We start from the raw sequence: 15,314 nt of genomic DNA on the forward strand, positions 1-15,314 counted from the left end.
GATTAATTTGATTAAATTTTCATCTAACGACTCTCAGATATCAACTTTACGTGGAGTCTGACTTCACTTGAATTTTCACCATAATGTTTTCTACCTCTCTAAGTTCTAAATTTTAAATTATTTTACTGCTCTAATATACTTCTTATATTGGTTTGAGCGACAGAATATCTTTTATAGATATTTCATCCAAAAAGTTAAAGTATATTTCGTTCTCAGACAAAAATAGTAGAGCATAATCTCTTCAAGAATTAAGATATATATCGAACAAGGTTACCACATAAAACAACTTCATTTGGGACTATTAATAGCTAATAAACTTGATTATCATACACTATTATGGACATATCCTAAACAAAATAATGGTTAAACAGAAATCACACAAATATTTAAGTTATTTTATTTGTTATATTGCCTTATTGTAAATAACCGAGAAACACTAAATTCTATACCAAAAGCAACATCCACACTCCCAGTCAGTCTTGGGTTGGGGGTTGAAAGGACTCATATTTTTAAATCTCAAACTGAAAAATAGCATAGAAGTTGCAAAAGAATAAAAAAGCATAGAACGAAAGCGAAAGAATATACTAAGATCATGATTTGCAGAATCGCCTGAAATTAAAATAACACTCAATGAAATAAAATAACATAGGACGAAAACATTATTGTTAAACTAGAGACAATGAGATATTGACTCTTGTTATTATAAAATCACTTTTCTCAAAAGTTTAAACTTATAAAATGAAATAATATTTTAATTCGATGTTATAAAACTATTTTACCTAAAAGCTTAACTTGATAGGAGGAAACAATATAAATTATTATATATCTACACATATTTCATATTTCTAAGATCATAGTCTTCATATTGCAGGTCTAAAGTTGCTATCTGTGATTTCATCTCTATGAAGATGATATAATACATTTCCACTTGATGAAGTAGCAACTTATTATTGACAATATCATAATCCACGTAGCTATGCTTTACATTCTAGACAGGGTCAAGTCCATTGCGTCCGCCAGGAAGTCTGCGACCAGTCAATGTAAGAATTTAATATTGCATCCACATTTTTTTTTTCTTTTATTTCTTTTTGCGCAGACTTATAAATATATGGGTAAGGTATGTTTTTTGTTTTTAGTATTTGTAATTTTTTTAAAAATATTTTTAATATTTATTTTTTTATAATTTTGTTTTTAATATTTTTTATTTGTGCCAAAATTATTTCTAAACGTTAATTTTATTTATACTATTAGGGACAAAATAAAAAATATCCAAGGTTAATTTTGACATATATAAAAAATTTTAGAGACAATTAAATAGATCAAAAACGTTAAGAATAAAATTAAATTAAATTAAACATTAAAAATATTTTTAAAAAATTGCAAATGTTAAAAGTAAAAAACATATTTGACCAAAGTTAATAAGATTTTTAACTTAAAAATTGTATACATTTAATTAGAAGTCTTACGATAGAGAAAACCTAAACAGTGAATTACATAAAATGACATGTATAACTCGCAAGCACCCTTGCTGTTTAACTTTCTTAAGGTGTAATAATTCTATTGATTTTTCTAATTTCACCGAATTTTCAATTAGATTTTTATACATTTTTTTTAATTAGATCCATACACCATATTAAATTTTGTAACTAAGTTTCTACCGTGACAAATACGTTAAAATTAGTGGAATATTCCATTAAACAAAATAGTCCATTTTATTTAACAGAATATTCTATTAATTCCAACGTTTTTTGTCACAGTAAGAATTTAGTTATAAAATTTAATATGGTATAGAGACTTAATTAAAAAGAAAAAATGTACAGAAACCTAATTAATAATTTAGTAAAATTATAGAGACTAATAAAGTAATTAAACATTTCTCTTATGTGAGACTTCCATGTAATGGAAAAGGAAAATAATCATTAAAACTTAGTAATGTATATAATTAATGAATTAGAGGCTGAAGCTAACCTGCATCTTCTTTGGTGAAACAGAGAGGTGGTGTGATTCTGAAGACATTTCCATAGTAACCACCCTTTCCAATTAGCACTCCTAATTCTGCAGTAATAACAGCAAACAAGCGCAGGTTAGCATACTAAGAGGGATATGAACATTGGAGGCTACTCAAACTCAACAAAAGAGGTCCTGCTAACATCTCAAGCATTCACTTTTTTTCATATTTAGAAATTTAAATGCTCAAAAGGCTAGAATTGTTTAGATATGAGACCTTTAGAGGATTCTTCCATGAATTTACCTTTCATTTGGTCCATTACATGTAGTGTTTCGGCTTTTGCAGGAGTTTTAAGTTCTCGATCGGCGACAAGTTCAACTCCTAGCATGAGACCTCTTCCTCTCACATCACCAATCACTACACATGAAAAATGAAACCAATTATGTTTAGGGAAAAGGAAAAGACAATTCCTGAATAAATTGCAATAACAATAATGGGAAAGGAAATAGGGAAAAAGATTACATTCATATTTATCTTTGAGTGCAGTTAGCCTCTCCTTCAAGTAAGATCCAACAAGAAGAGCATTTTGTTGAAGCTTCTCTTTCTCTATTACTTTCAGAACTGCCAACCCTGCAGCGGTACATACAGGGTTCCCACCAAAGGTGTTGAAGTAACATCGGCGCGTCAAGACCTCGGCGATCTCTGGAGTAGTTACAACAGCACCAAGGGGAATGCCATTTCCAATGCCCTGCCAAAGGAGCCAACATTGTCACCAACAAATTAGAGATGTTCATATCAAATCATTTATAATGATAAAGTATATTTTCATTCTCAATTCATCAATACAAAGTACCTTGGCCATTGTGACTATGTCAGGAACAACACCATGAGACTCAAATCCCCAGAAATGGCTGCCGATGCGAGCAAAGCCGGCCTGAACTTCATCGGCAATACAAAGCCCTCCAGCTTTCTTAACCATACTGTAAGCAGCAGGCAAGTAACCAGGAGCCAATTCCACAATACCCCCAACTCCCTATCAGAAACAGGACAAGATTGAAGATGAGTCACTTTTAGCCTTTTACATACAGATCAAGTTTCTCTCATGTGAAGAAGTTGGTAGAGCGAGAAAGTGAGAGCTTAATCATCCTTGAATCAAAATAGTGGAACTCACAAATGATATAAATTACAATTACGAATTCAATGATGATTAACCCCTTTATCAAATTACAATTTTTCTCACTTTAGAAGATCTTTTTCCTTTCCATTATGTATAAAATGAATTCTCATAAATATTCAATAAAAGTTTTATGTTATACAAAGTGAATTGAAGATTCAAGCTGGCGAATTAAATCCTTTAAAATAAGCTAATACAGATGCAGCATTTTTCTTGTAAGTTAATTTATATCCTAAGTTGTTCAATTTACATGCTATAAACAAGAAGAAATCATGGCATTGCAGTTTCTTTTACCCAATTAATTTTGTCTTCTTTTAATGAGTATTAATTTTAACATACATAATATACCTGTATTGCTTCAGATATGAACGCTGCAACATTTCCAGAAGTTCCAAAGTTAATGACATCTTGGACATCTCTTGCATATTTTTCTCCGTCAGAACCAAAGATACCTCTGTATGGATCTGGATTCACTACATGATGAACACCACTCTGTCGGAAGCACCAGCACAAGAATCTATTAGGCTCATGCTATTTTAGTATTTTCAAATTAAACTACTTAGAATTGAAAATGCAACCGACAAGGAATGCAATGCTTTCTGGTTAACAAGAAATAAATTGAAAACTTACTAAGGTACTAAATGGAAAGATACAAAATTTATGGCCATTATGGCCATGATGTCAACTATGTTGTTTAATCCAAATTGAGACAGACAAAATCACACATCATGCCATCATGGAGTTCTGAACTTGTGATGTGTGATATTATCTGCTAAAGGGGCTCCACAATTTCAATTCTAGAAGCACACGGCACTTAACTAGCACTGTTAATGGAACGTGTTATAGTTTCCAACTTGCTATAGTAGAACTCTTTTTTTTTTTTTTTTTAAAAGAAATTAAAATTTGTTTAGTTCCTTTAACTGGTTATAGCTACATGTGATTTGTCCCACTGAAGCCAATATCCGTTGATGTTGCCATCACGCACATGGAAAGCTAGGTAGACAACCTAGTCAATTCACCAACCAAGTGAACTTAAGGCCATGACTTGATTATTTTGGATTTAATTTGATTTTTATAAAAGAGATTATCAGTATATTAAAATTAAATTATAAACAATTTTTATTTATCATCAACATGATCATTTTTTTTGTCTCTATTAAAGTAGTATTTTTTTTCTTTTTGTTTAGACCCACATAATTTTTTTGGTAAAAAATATTGAAGAAATAAATAAATTAATCTATAATATTATTGCTATTGCATACACAAATCACTAAGGAGACGTGTAATAAACTACAAGTTATTATTCTTTAGGTTAAAATTACAATTTTTTTAAATGCTAAACTGAAATCAAACGAATGTTTTTGGGAGGACTACAAAAACCATATATGGAATTATTTGGATATCTCTAAAACAACAAAAAAAATATTTAATCCAAAATTAAATTAAATTAACATAAAATTATAATACCTGAACTACATTAAATTTCCAGATGCTTTGTGCAGTGGCACCCATGGTCCCAGCTGCATTCCCATGATAGGCATTCCTTAAAGATATTATGTCATGGCACCCAGTGTACAACCTTGCTATCATTATCGCTAATTCGTTTGCTTCAGTTCCAGAATTTGTGAAAAACACCACCTACGTATATCGGTATATGTCAAGTTTTTAAGACAAATCAAATTCGTGCATGCCGGTATTTTAAAATTATGCATATAAAACTGCAACTTAGAGCATATAACAATACACTAACTTTAACATAAACAAAAATAAAAATGAAAATTCGGCGGTTGTACACTTGTACTACATAGTTTTTTTTTTTTTTTTGGGGTACGATTGTACTAACGTAGACATAAGACATAAACAGTTATGGTACAGAATATACTTAAACTTCAATTTTATCATTATTATAATATATAAGAGAAATAGTAGAGGCCGAATTATCAGAATTTATATTGTTGGTCATTATTTAACTATCAAGTTAATTCTCATACTTTATCTTATATTTTTAAATATTAATAATTAACTAATAACAAAAAAAATAAATTTTAATTACCCTCTCACATTTCTCCTAATATAACATAGGAGATAATAATACAAGTGAAACATGTTACGCTTGAAAATGACATGCACATTTTATCTTTGGTCTGAATCCATGTGCTAGCATGGATACCACCCAAGTGATCGATTAGACGAATGGCATCCCATGAACCATCAACTTACATATAATTCATTAATGGTTAAAGAAAGCAATTTTCTATCTTGTTATCAGATATAACCAACAATAAAAATATTATTTATATATTAAAAATAATTATTAAAATTGATTATTATATATTTTTATATAAATAAATATATTATCTAACTTATATTTTAATATATATTATATATTAATAACTAATTTTAATATACATATAATATGATTAAATCAACAAAATCTATTATGTTATCTACATAAAAAATATTAATTTTTTTGTTAGGTTAATTTTTTTAATAAAAATCAAACTTTAATTTTTTTATAAAAAATTTAATATTATATCATGAAATTATTTTTTTATTTTAATTAAAAATATATAAATAATTATATAACAAACAATTTTCTCTTTTTATTTATTTTTTAAAAAAGAAAAATAGCTCAACTTCCACCTTTCATATCTGTCCCCTTTCTATAAAAAATTAGACATAGGATAATAACGCCACGTATTACACGTCACCTCAAATATATATTTTTCTTCTATATAGTATGGTTTTGATTGCACCAGTAACGAAAACTTAACGCATACCATACCATACGCATGCATAGGCCAAAAATAAAAATTTAAAAACAAACATAAAGAGCACTCATTATTATACTAACAAATAAAAGAAACGACACGAAAAAAGCGTGGAGTGGATCGCAAAGTAGTTTATAGAAGATTGATTTCTATATATGATGATCGGTATAAAACTTCCCAATAATATTTCATGCAGAGTCATGAATAATTTTAAAAAATATAAAAATAAAAAATATGTATACTGATTCAATTGATCGTAATTGATGTGCTGAAATATCATACCTTAAGGTTACCGGGGAGTTTGGAAGCGAGGGCTTGGGCGAAATCGGCGATGGCGTGGTTAAGGTAGAGGACAGTAGAGTGTTGCAACCGTTTGGTTTGGTTGATGATGGCGTCGACCACATCCGGGTGGCAGTGCCCGCAGCACACCGTAGCAATTCCCCCGAATGCATCCAAGTACCTCTTTCCCTTCTCGTCGAACAAGTATTGCTTCTTCCCTTCCACCACATTCAGCTGCAACCCACCACACACAATCATTATTTCTCTAAATAATTAATTTATATTTTTTAAATAAATAATTAATAATTAAAAATCGTCAAACTTAAAAAGAATATTTAAATTTATTTATAGTAATATAATAATTTTTTTTATAAAAGATTAAATATATCAATTAGAGAAAATGATAGGGTGTATCGCGGACTCACGGGATTCTTGTAAAAATGAAACAGTGAAGGGCTCAGATACTCCCTCCGCTTCGCCAGTATTTCGTCACCAGAAGGACCGGAGTACGGCGGAGGAGCGTAGTCAAACGGTGGAAGCTCCAATTCGGCGGAGGCTCTGGATGCAACGTCGTTTTTGACCGCTGCCTGAGGGAAGCTACTCTGCCAACGAAGCAGCTGCGGCGATCGCCGTTGCAACAGCTTCCTCGCAAGAATCATCGCCATTTTCGTTCCCGTGGACGGAGAATTTCCGGCGATTTGCTCCGATAATGCAGGACCCAACCCAACCCTTTGCTGTGAAAAGAGAGAGAAAAAATCTGTTTGAGTGAGAGAGTGAGAATGAGAAGACGAATGAGGTAGCTACAGAGGAGTTATTATATAGGAGGGAAATGGTGACGGTGATGACGTGGCATATTTGGTGGGAGTGTTGTTGAAAAACCAAAAAGACCCTTGGAGATGACATAAAATTACGGTTTTGGGAATACAGTGCACTGATCACTGAAATTGCAAAATGTCTCCACCGGATGAACTTAATTAATTCAACTGATGCACTTTCTAGAAGTTTTTAATTATGGAAAATAAAAAATGATTAAAGAAATTAGAAATGGTTTAGTGGTCAATGAGAATGAAAGAGAATTAGGTATGAAAATTATATTATAAATTTCACTGCAGCTAATATTATAATTACCAAAATGGATAATATGTATAAAAATGTTAATTTTTCTAATTATTAAGAACTTGTTTGGAACTAAGAATCAGACTTTAATGAAGAATTAAATTCTTTTCCATATTTTGTAATAAACAAAATTTAATCATTTTAATTTTAATAAAAATTTTAATTCTCACATTTACTCTATTTATAAATCAGATCACTTTTCATTTGGTTTTAAAAATTGAAAAACCAAAGTCACCAAAAAAAATTGAAAAACCAAAATATCTTTACAAAAGTATTTAAATTTTTTTAGTTAAAGATAAATTAGTAAAATCAAAATCAATAAAAATTTAATTCTATCAAAATTATGTATCATTCTAAATTATGAATTTGAATTAAAAATAGAATTAATTTTTTTTAATAGAATTAGAATTCTTTTTTCTTAAAACGTCTTTAAATAAATATATTTGATCTTATTTATTGAATAAATTATTATGTATTAAATTTTTAACACGTGATAAATTAAAAATATTTTTTTATTAAAAAATATTACTATATTCTTAAAATTGTTAATTTAACTCAGATACCAAATTTTTAATTTGTTTTGTTGAGTTTGAGAAACTAATTAATAAGATATTATAAATGGTGACTAAAAATTATTATTGAATTAAAAATCAATTATGTGTATGATTAGTTTGTTTAATGTGTAAAAAATTAGTTTAATCAACACTAACTCAAGAAGAAAGAAAACAACAAATTGCATCTGGTCCACTTTCACACAAGATCAAGAAAATAGTAATTAATCACAATAATTTTTCCTTCAGAAATAAAAGAATGCTTCATTTCTATCTGAAACAAAGAAATGCTCCGGGTCTCGAATTGAAAAAATGAGCTCATATCCATAAATAAGTCCAAATCGATAGTCTACATCCAAGTCCATTCACTTGGTTGGTAACTAAAGAGAATGAGTTTTATTTGCATCTGAACAGATTTATCTCACTACTAAAATTAAATTCTTTCTTCTCTCTTTCCCATCACCCACGTGAAAGTTCAGAAGAAAAAAAAAAGAAAGAAAGTTTTGAACTAGGACAAAATAAAAAAACAAAAAAGAGTTACCAAATCCAAGCAAAAAAAAAAGTCAAAGAAGTTAGGGTTAAAGGCAAAATCACATTCAAAGGACAAATCACAAAAAGATGTTTTCATATTTGTGCTTCATTATTGAAACTCGATGAGAGATCTTCTTTTGCATACACAGATTCGAAAAGTTGAAGGCATTGAAGATGATGAAATTCTGCTGTGAATCAACGCTCAAGAATTAAATTTGGAGTCAAAGTAAGAATGCACAGTTTAGATTCAAGAAGCAATTTGAAAAATGATGAAAGAGAAGATAGAAGATATGGATGCATGTATGATTCAGTCACTGCTTCTACTCTATCTCTCCTTTGTGACGCCACTACTATTTCTGATTTTCAGGAGAAGAAGTCAAACAAGTGTTAAAATAAGTTACAAGCTTTGGAAGCTTCACTCCTCTATTAAAGAGGTGAACGGCCAAGGATTGGAGTAAGGAGTGAGAGCACACTGTTTGAGTTCCTATAGCTTACAAAGTTATTATACTCTTCTCCTTCATGGTTCTCATGGATATCTTATTTTCTCAATCCAGTCTTTCTTTATTTTCAATGAAAAAAGATAATATTGTGAGGATTATATGAAAAAGCCATTGAGTGAAAAAAGACTGATATACTAAGCAAAGAGTATGAAATATTTTCTATGAAGAAAGAAAAATCAATTGATGACATGTTTGAGAGGTTCTCTATCATCATTAATAACTTGGATGCTATGAAAATTACTCATTTCGAACAAGTGCTAGTGAAGAAAATCTTGAGAAGCCTGACTAAAGAGTAGGAAACCATTGCTACTATTATCTTTGATAAGCTAAATGACCTATACTGAGTTGAGAAAAAAGTTACTAGCTTATGAAATCACTCACTTAAAAATGATACAAAAAAAGGAGTGACTCTTAAATCTTGTGCTGAATCATTGGATAATGAATTCAGTGACTGTTTATCAGATGATGAGATTGTGTATTTTGCTAGAAAATTTAGAAGGCTGATGAGACAAAAAAGAAGGAGCAGAAGAGGTAGCTCAAAGGAACCAAGAAGGACATTAGCAAAGTCATTTGCCACAACTATAGAGAAATTGGACACTACAAATATGATTGTCCCAAACTCAAGAGAGAAGACAAGTCTTGAAAGGACAAGAAGAAGGGACTTATACATTATGATTTTTTGGGTAGATTTGAAAAACGACACTGAAGAGGATGAAGAGTCGGACAACAATTCGTAAGCATGCTTAATGGTCAATCACAATCACAATAATGAGGTAATCTTTTTTAAACCCTCTAATGAAGAATTCCATCTTATGATTGATGAACTTAATGAGAAAATTAGAATTTTTTGAATCAATGCCATGAACTTGAATTTGAAAATGACATTTTAAAGGCTGAAAATGCTTATCTCAAAGAAAAATTAAAAGAAGTCAAAAGTAATATTAATATTATTCAAGAGAACAAAAGACTTGAATCTGAAATCAAAAGACTTGATGAAAAGCATTTTGTTGTTGCCTGCTTAAATTTCATTGAAGAAAATAAAAGGTTGTATAAAGTGATTAAAGATATAAATTAAGACACAATTAAATTTGTTCAAAATTCTAAAAATTTAGAAAAATTATTAACTAGTTAAAAATTTCTCTTTGAAAAACTTGGGTTGGAGTATCATGAAAAAAACTGAATTTGTTTTTGAAAAATTTTGCTTTGAAAATGAAGCCTCAACATCCAAAAACAAAAACTTTTAAAATCCAAATCACTTTGAAAAATCAACAAGCAAAAATTTTTGTCATACATACAATCGATTTGGTTATTTTCCTATTCAATGTTTCTTTGAAAGAAAAATTGGTGATAAAATTTACAAAGTGATTGAAAAATACAATGCTCTTGGACAACCAAAAAGGTTTAACGTTAAAGGATCTAAAATGATTTGAATACCTAAAGTCACTTAAAAGTATTGTGTAATTTTGTCTGGCATCCAAGAAGAAGAATGACATGTGATACTTGGATAGTGGATGTTCTAGGCAAATGGTCGAAAAGTCCACATTCTTCATCAAACTTGACAAATACGATGGAGGTTTTGTGACTTTCAGTGATGACGGAAAGGAAAAGATAGTGGCCATAGGCAAGGTGGGTAAGAGTTTCTGTACTTTCATTAATGATGTATTCTTAGTTGATGGATTGAAATATAATCTTCTAAGTGTTAGCCAATTATGAGATTTAGCCTATTTGGTTATTTTCAAAAATTTGGAATGCTTAGTTGTTTGTGAAAATTTTGGTGAAACTTTGTTTATAGCTAAAAGATGTAATAATATGTATGAACTCACCTTGGAGGAACTAAAAGAACAAAATGTAGCTTGTTTTACTTCTATTGAATCTGAAAAATGGTCATGGCATAAGAAATTGGGACATATTAGCATGTTTTAAATTTCTAAGCTTGTGAAAAAGAATTTGGTAAGAGATCTTCCAAAAATCAAATTTTGACAAAGACATCACTTGTGATGCTTGTCAATTGAGTAAACAAACTAAAAGCTCTTTTAAACCCAACGATGGCATCTCTACCAAAGGATCATTAGAAATGCTACATATTGATCTTTTTGGTCCCACTAGAACTCAAAACCTAGGTGGTAAACACTATGATTTGGTGGTAGTTAATGATTATACAAGATTTGGATGAGTTATTTTCCTGGCTCATAAAGGTGACGCCTTTTTAAAATTTTCAATTTTATACAAAAAGATTCAAAATGGAAAATATTTAAAAATTGTTTTCATAAGAAGTGACTATAGAAAAGAATTTGAAAACCAATACTTTAAATCATTTTGTGATGAATTTGGAATTTCTCAAAATTTCTTATGTCGTAGAACACCTCAACAAAATAGATTTGTTGAAAGGAGAAATAGAAGCTTTCAAAAAATGGCTAGGACAATACTCTGTGAAAATGAAGTTCCAAAATTTTTTTGGGCTGAAGCAGTAACACTGCTTGTTATATTTTAAACCGAAAAATCATTCAACAAGTTTTAAAGAAAACATCATATGAACTTCGGAAAGGATCGGAATACCGCCCAACTTTAAATATTTTCATATTTTTGGATGTAAATGTTTTGTTTTAAATACTAAAGACAATCTTAAAAAGTTTGATCCAAAATCTTATGAAGGTGTTTTTGTTGGTTATTCAACCACTAGCAAAATATATAGGGTTTAACTCAAAGAATATAGAAGTATTGAAGAATCCATACATGTTACCTTTTCTGATTCTAATACAATTTCAAGTGTTATTGAGGAGAATGATACAAGAATTGAAACTGAGTTAAGCTCTAAAAGGATCCAAGGTGAAGACAAATCAGAACCATCATTGAAAAATATTGTTTTGTTTTTGCAAACCAAAATGCAGAAGACAATTATATTTTGTCTCCTAATAAAATAGAGAATTCTGAAAATCTCAATAGTGCAGAATCTAGTCATACCCAATCTGAGATCACTTCACCAAAACCCAGAGAATAAAAGTTCTTGAAGAATTATCCACATGAGTTCATTATTGGAGATCCATCTCAAAGAGTTACCACAAGATTCTCAAGTAGAAGAAAAACTGAACTTAATGAGTTTGCTCTTATCTCTCAAGTGAAACCTCAAAACGTGAGGGAAGTATTCAATGATCCTTCATGGGTCAAGGCAAGAGGAAGAATTAGTCTAATTTGAAAAAAATGAGGTTTGAATTTTGGTGCCTAATTCGAATGGTAAGAAGGTAACATGTACTAAATGGATCTTTTGAAATGAATTGGGTGAGAATGGTAGTGTTGTTAGAAATAAAGTTAGATGAGTAGTTCAAGGGTCTGACGAAGAGAAGGGCATTGACTTTGATGAGTCATTTGTTTCGGTTGTAAGAATGGAAGCGATAAGATTATTGCTTGCATATGCAACCCACAAAGGGTTTAAGCTTTTCCAAATGAATGTTAAATGTGCCTTTTTGAATGGATTTATTGATAGAGAAGTATACACAACATAATCCCCAGTTTTGAAAATAAAAACCTCCCAAACTATGTTTTTAAACTCTCTAAAGCACTTTATGGTTTGAGACAAGTTCTAAGAGTTTGGTACGAAAGACTTAGCTCATTCTTGTTGAAAAATAGTTTTCAAAGAAAAACTACGGATACAACTCTTTTCATTAAAGAATCTAATGATCATTTCATACTTGTTCAAGTTTATGTGGATGATATTATGTTTGGATCGGCTAATGAAGTCTTATGTGTTGAGTTTAGAAAATTAATGACTAGTGAATTTGATATGAGTATGATAGGAGAACTCACATTTTTTCTAGGACTCCAAATCAAACAAACTACTAGTGAAATTTTTGTGCATCAAGGTATGCCAAGGAGTTAGTAAAGAAATTTGGTTTAGAAAAGTCCAAATCAATGAGTACACCTATGCATCCAAATTCTAAACTTGAAAAGGATGAAATGGAGAAAGATGTGGATGAAACAAAGTATAGAGGAATGATAGGATCTCTCATGTATCTAACTTTCTCTAGACCGGATATTGTTCAAAGTGTTGGAATTTGTTCTAGATTCCAATCTCATCCAAAAGAATCACATATTTTTGCTGTAAAAAGGATCATTAGATACATTAATGGCACTGCTGATTTTGGTCTTTGGTATCCCAAATCTGATGAGTTTTGTGTAGTTGGCTATTGTGTTAAAGATTTTGTCAGAGACCGTGTTGATAAAAAAAGCACTTTAGGAATTTGTTGCTTTCTTAGACAGTTCTTGAATGTGTGGTCAAACAAGAAGCAAGTTACTCTTGCATTATCCACTGTTGAGGCTGAAGTATAGCCGCTTCTTCTTGTTGTTCACAATTTTTATGGCTGAAAACATAATTTGCAGATTACAAATTGTAAGTCAATAGTATCCCTTAACTTTGTGATAATATGAGTGAAATTAACATTTTCAAAAACCTTGTTTTATACTCAAAAATCAGGCACATTGAAGTGAGATTTCACTTCATTAGAAAGCATATGCAAAAGGAAACAATTGACATATAATTTGTGAAATTTAAGGATCAATTGGCTGATATTTTTACAAAATATCTATGAAGATAGATTTTGTAAATTAAAAACTACATTAGGATTAATTGGCTGATATTTTTAAAAAACCTCTGTGTGAAGATAGATTTTTGTCTCTCAGATCAACATGAGATAAAACTAGACAGATGATAACTCCCTTTAGGTTCCTTGAATTTCAGACTAATTATTGGTACTTCTAATTGATATGGGGTCAAAACTAAATTTTTGGTGGTCCATTGTGTTTCCTTAAAACCACCATTGGGATCAAGAAGAAGAAATTCTATTTTATAAAGTGGACCTCATTGTTTGCTTTGATCATTCACATCAAAAAGGTATTTGCTTTTAAGGATTTTTCTTCAAATCAAATCACTTTCTAATTTTCAAAATCTTGTAACTGTCTTGTTTTTTCAAATTGCTTGCATTTGTTTTAAAATTCAAATTTTTTAAAACTCCTTTCATTTATCTTTTATGTTTTTAAAAAGGGGGAAGCACTAAGTATTTAAAGCAGTTATTACTCAAAAACTTCTCACCTTCTCCACCACACCTATGTTCTCTTCACCACATTCATTATTTCATTAACCATGAGAAAGAAAATTGTCACGAGAAGAGAAATATGGACTATTCGATCTCCATAAAACCATCCACAAAAGGGACAAGCCCACACCTACATTCATAGTTTTCTCACATTCCTCTCCTATATCTGAACCTTTGGCAAGGACCAAAACCACCTCTCGCAGACCCTCTTCGGTACCACAAGATGCAGAAACTTCTAGGGCAAATATGGCAAAAGAAAAAAAATATATGACGGATGAAGAACCACCAACTACTCCTCTTTCTCGTTTATCCTCTCATCCGCAAGGACGTTCAGCTCCTTCCAGTCGCCCCTCCAAAAGTAACAGAAGACCTTTCCTTAATTTAGTGAAAGAACCTACTAATCTTGATCCAGTAGGTTTTAAATCTCAATTTGGTAATCGCCTTCACTCTCATTATGATCCTCTCCACTTTTTTCAATTATGAATTTTGAGTTCCATAAAGATATTGTTTTCAAAAGACCTCTATGCTCATCTTATGTTGCTGACCTAAAAGCATTAGATGAAAAAGAAATTAATTTCATTGAAAACTTTGTTTACTTAGATTGGAAAAAATTCTTTAAAATTAGAAAGCCTATCTATCCTGATTTGGTTAGAGAATGTTATGCAAACATGTACCATAGTGAAGAATCTGTTTACTCATATGTTAAAGGCCACCAAATTTAAATAAAGAAACTATTGGTGAAACCCTTGATTATTATGATGCTGACGTCAATATCTACATTTTCGAAAAATAGGATAATAATCTGAACATTTCACACAAATATGTATTGGCTAACATATGTGAAAATATATCCTTCATGGATGGTGTTACCTCCAATCATAGAGTCTTATGTCCAACCAAAGTCCAATTTCACCGCCTCATCACTCACATACTTATGCTCCAAAGTGGTTCATTTCAAAAAATCACTCTCTGTGATACCTTGGTCCTCTATGCAATACTCAACAAATCTGAAATCTCATTTGCTTACTTGATGATGCAACATATGTATGACTGTATCAAAAGTGATAAAAGGATTTTTCTTTCGTATGACATATTTTTAACTTGCATCTTTTAGTATTTTGGTGTTGATCTGAGCAATGAGACACAAGAAAATAAAATATCATATTTTAAGAGTGGTGCTGCAGTAAAATAATCTAAAGAAAAGGGCACAAAGGCAGCAGAGAACATGGTTTTAAAAGAAGAAGATGATGAAAGTATTCCTCCTCCATCTGCTATAGGGACATCATCCTCTCACAAGTACTTAATTAATGGCATTGTCAAGGACATCTTACATGATTTTGTGAATCTCACTATGCAA

At 30.5% G+C, this 15,314-nt stretch overlaps 2 protein-coding genes across 2 annotated transcripts; one reads left to right on the top strand and one right to left on the bottom strand.

Annotated features, from left to right (window-relative positions):
- Nucleotides 1-615: 615 nt before the first annotated feature.
- On the bottom strand, nt 616-6,953 carry LOC130961519 (alanine--glyoxylate aminotransferase 2 homolog 3, mitochondrial-like). The gene is made up of 9 exons (XM_057887451.1): nt 6,598-6,953; nt 6,176-6,406; nt 4,590-4,760; nt 3,471-3,614; nt 2,802-2,981; nt 2,471-2,696; nt 2,252-2,365; nt 1,969-2,055; nt 616-1,025 (listed from the first exon to the last, which is right to left on the bottom strand). The coding sequence occupies exons 1-9, from the start codon at nt 6,835-6,837 to the stop codon at nt 982-984; spliced, it is 1,437 nt and encodes a 478-aa protein (XP_057743434.1). The 5' UTR covers nt 6,838-6,953; the 3' UTR covers nt 616-981.
- A 5,835-nt stretch (nt 6,954-12,788) lies between these two features.
- On the top strand, nt 12,789-13,193 carry LOC130963360 (secreted RxLR effector protein 161-like). The gene has a single exon (XM_057889484.1). It carries the CDS (start codon nt 12,789-12,791, stop codon nt 13,191-13,193), a length of 405 nt encoding a protein of 134 aa, XP_057745467.1.
- The last annotated feature ends 2,121 nt before the right edge of the window (nt 13,194-15,314 follow it).

This window comes from Arachis stenosperma, chromosome 2, assembly GCF_014773155.1.
Source record: "Arachis stenosperma cultivar V10309 chromosome 2, arast.V10309.gnm1.PFL2, whole genome shotgun sequence".
Classification (NCBI taxonomy): Eukaryota; Viridiplantae; Streptophyta; class Magnoliopsida; order Fabales; family Fabaceae; genus Arachis; species Arachis stenosperma.

Bases quoted from the DNA above. Each gene is read 5' to 3' on its own strand.
- LOC130961519 (XM_057887451.1), bottom strand. From the start codon at position 6,837: ATGGCGATGATTCTTGCGAGGAAGCTGTTGCAACGGCGATCGCCGCAG. The intron at 6,407-6,597 runs GTGAGTCCGCGA...GGTGGGTTGCAG, and splicing joins TTCATTTTTACAAGAATCCC to CTGAATGTGGTGGAAGGGAA. The intron at 2,056-2,251 runs GTAAATTCATGG...TTATTACTGCAG, and splicing joins TGTAATGGACCAAATGAAAG to AATTAGGAGTGCTAATTGGA.
- LOC130963360 (XM_057889484.1), top strand. From the start codon at position 12,789: ATGCATCCAAATTCTAAACTTGAAAAGGATGAAATGGAGAAAGATGTG.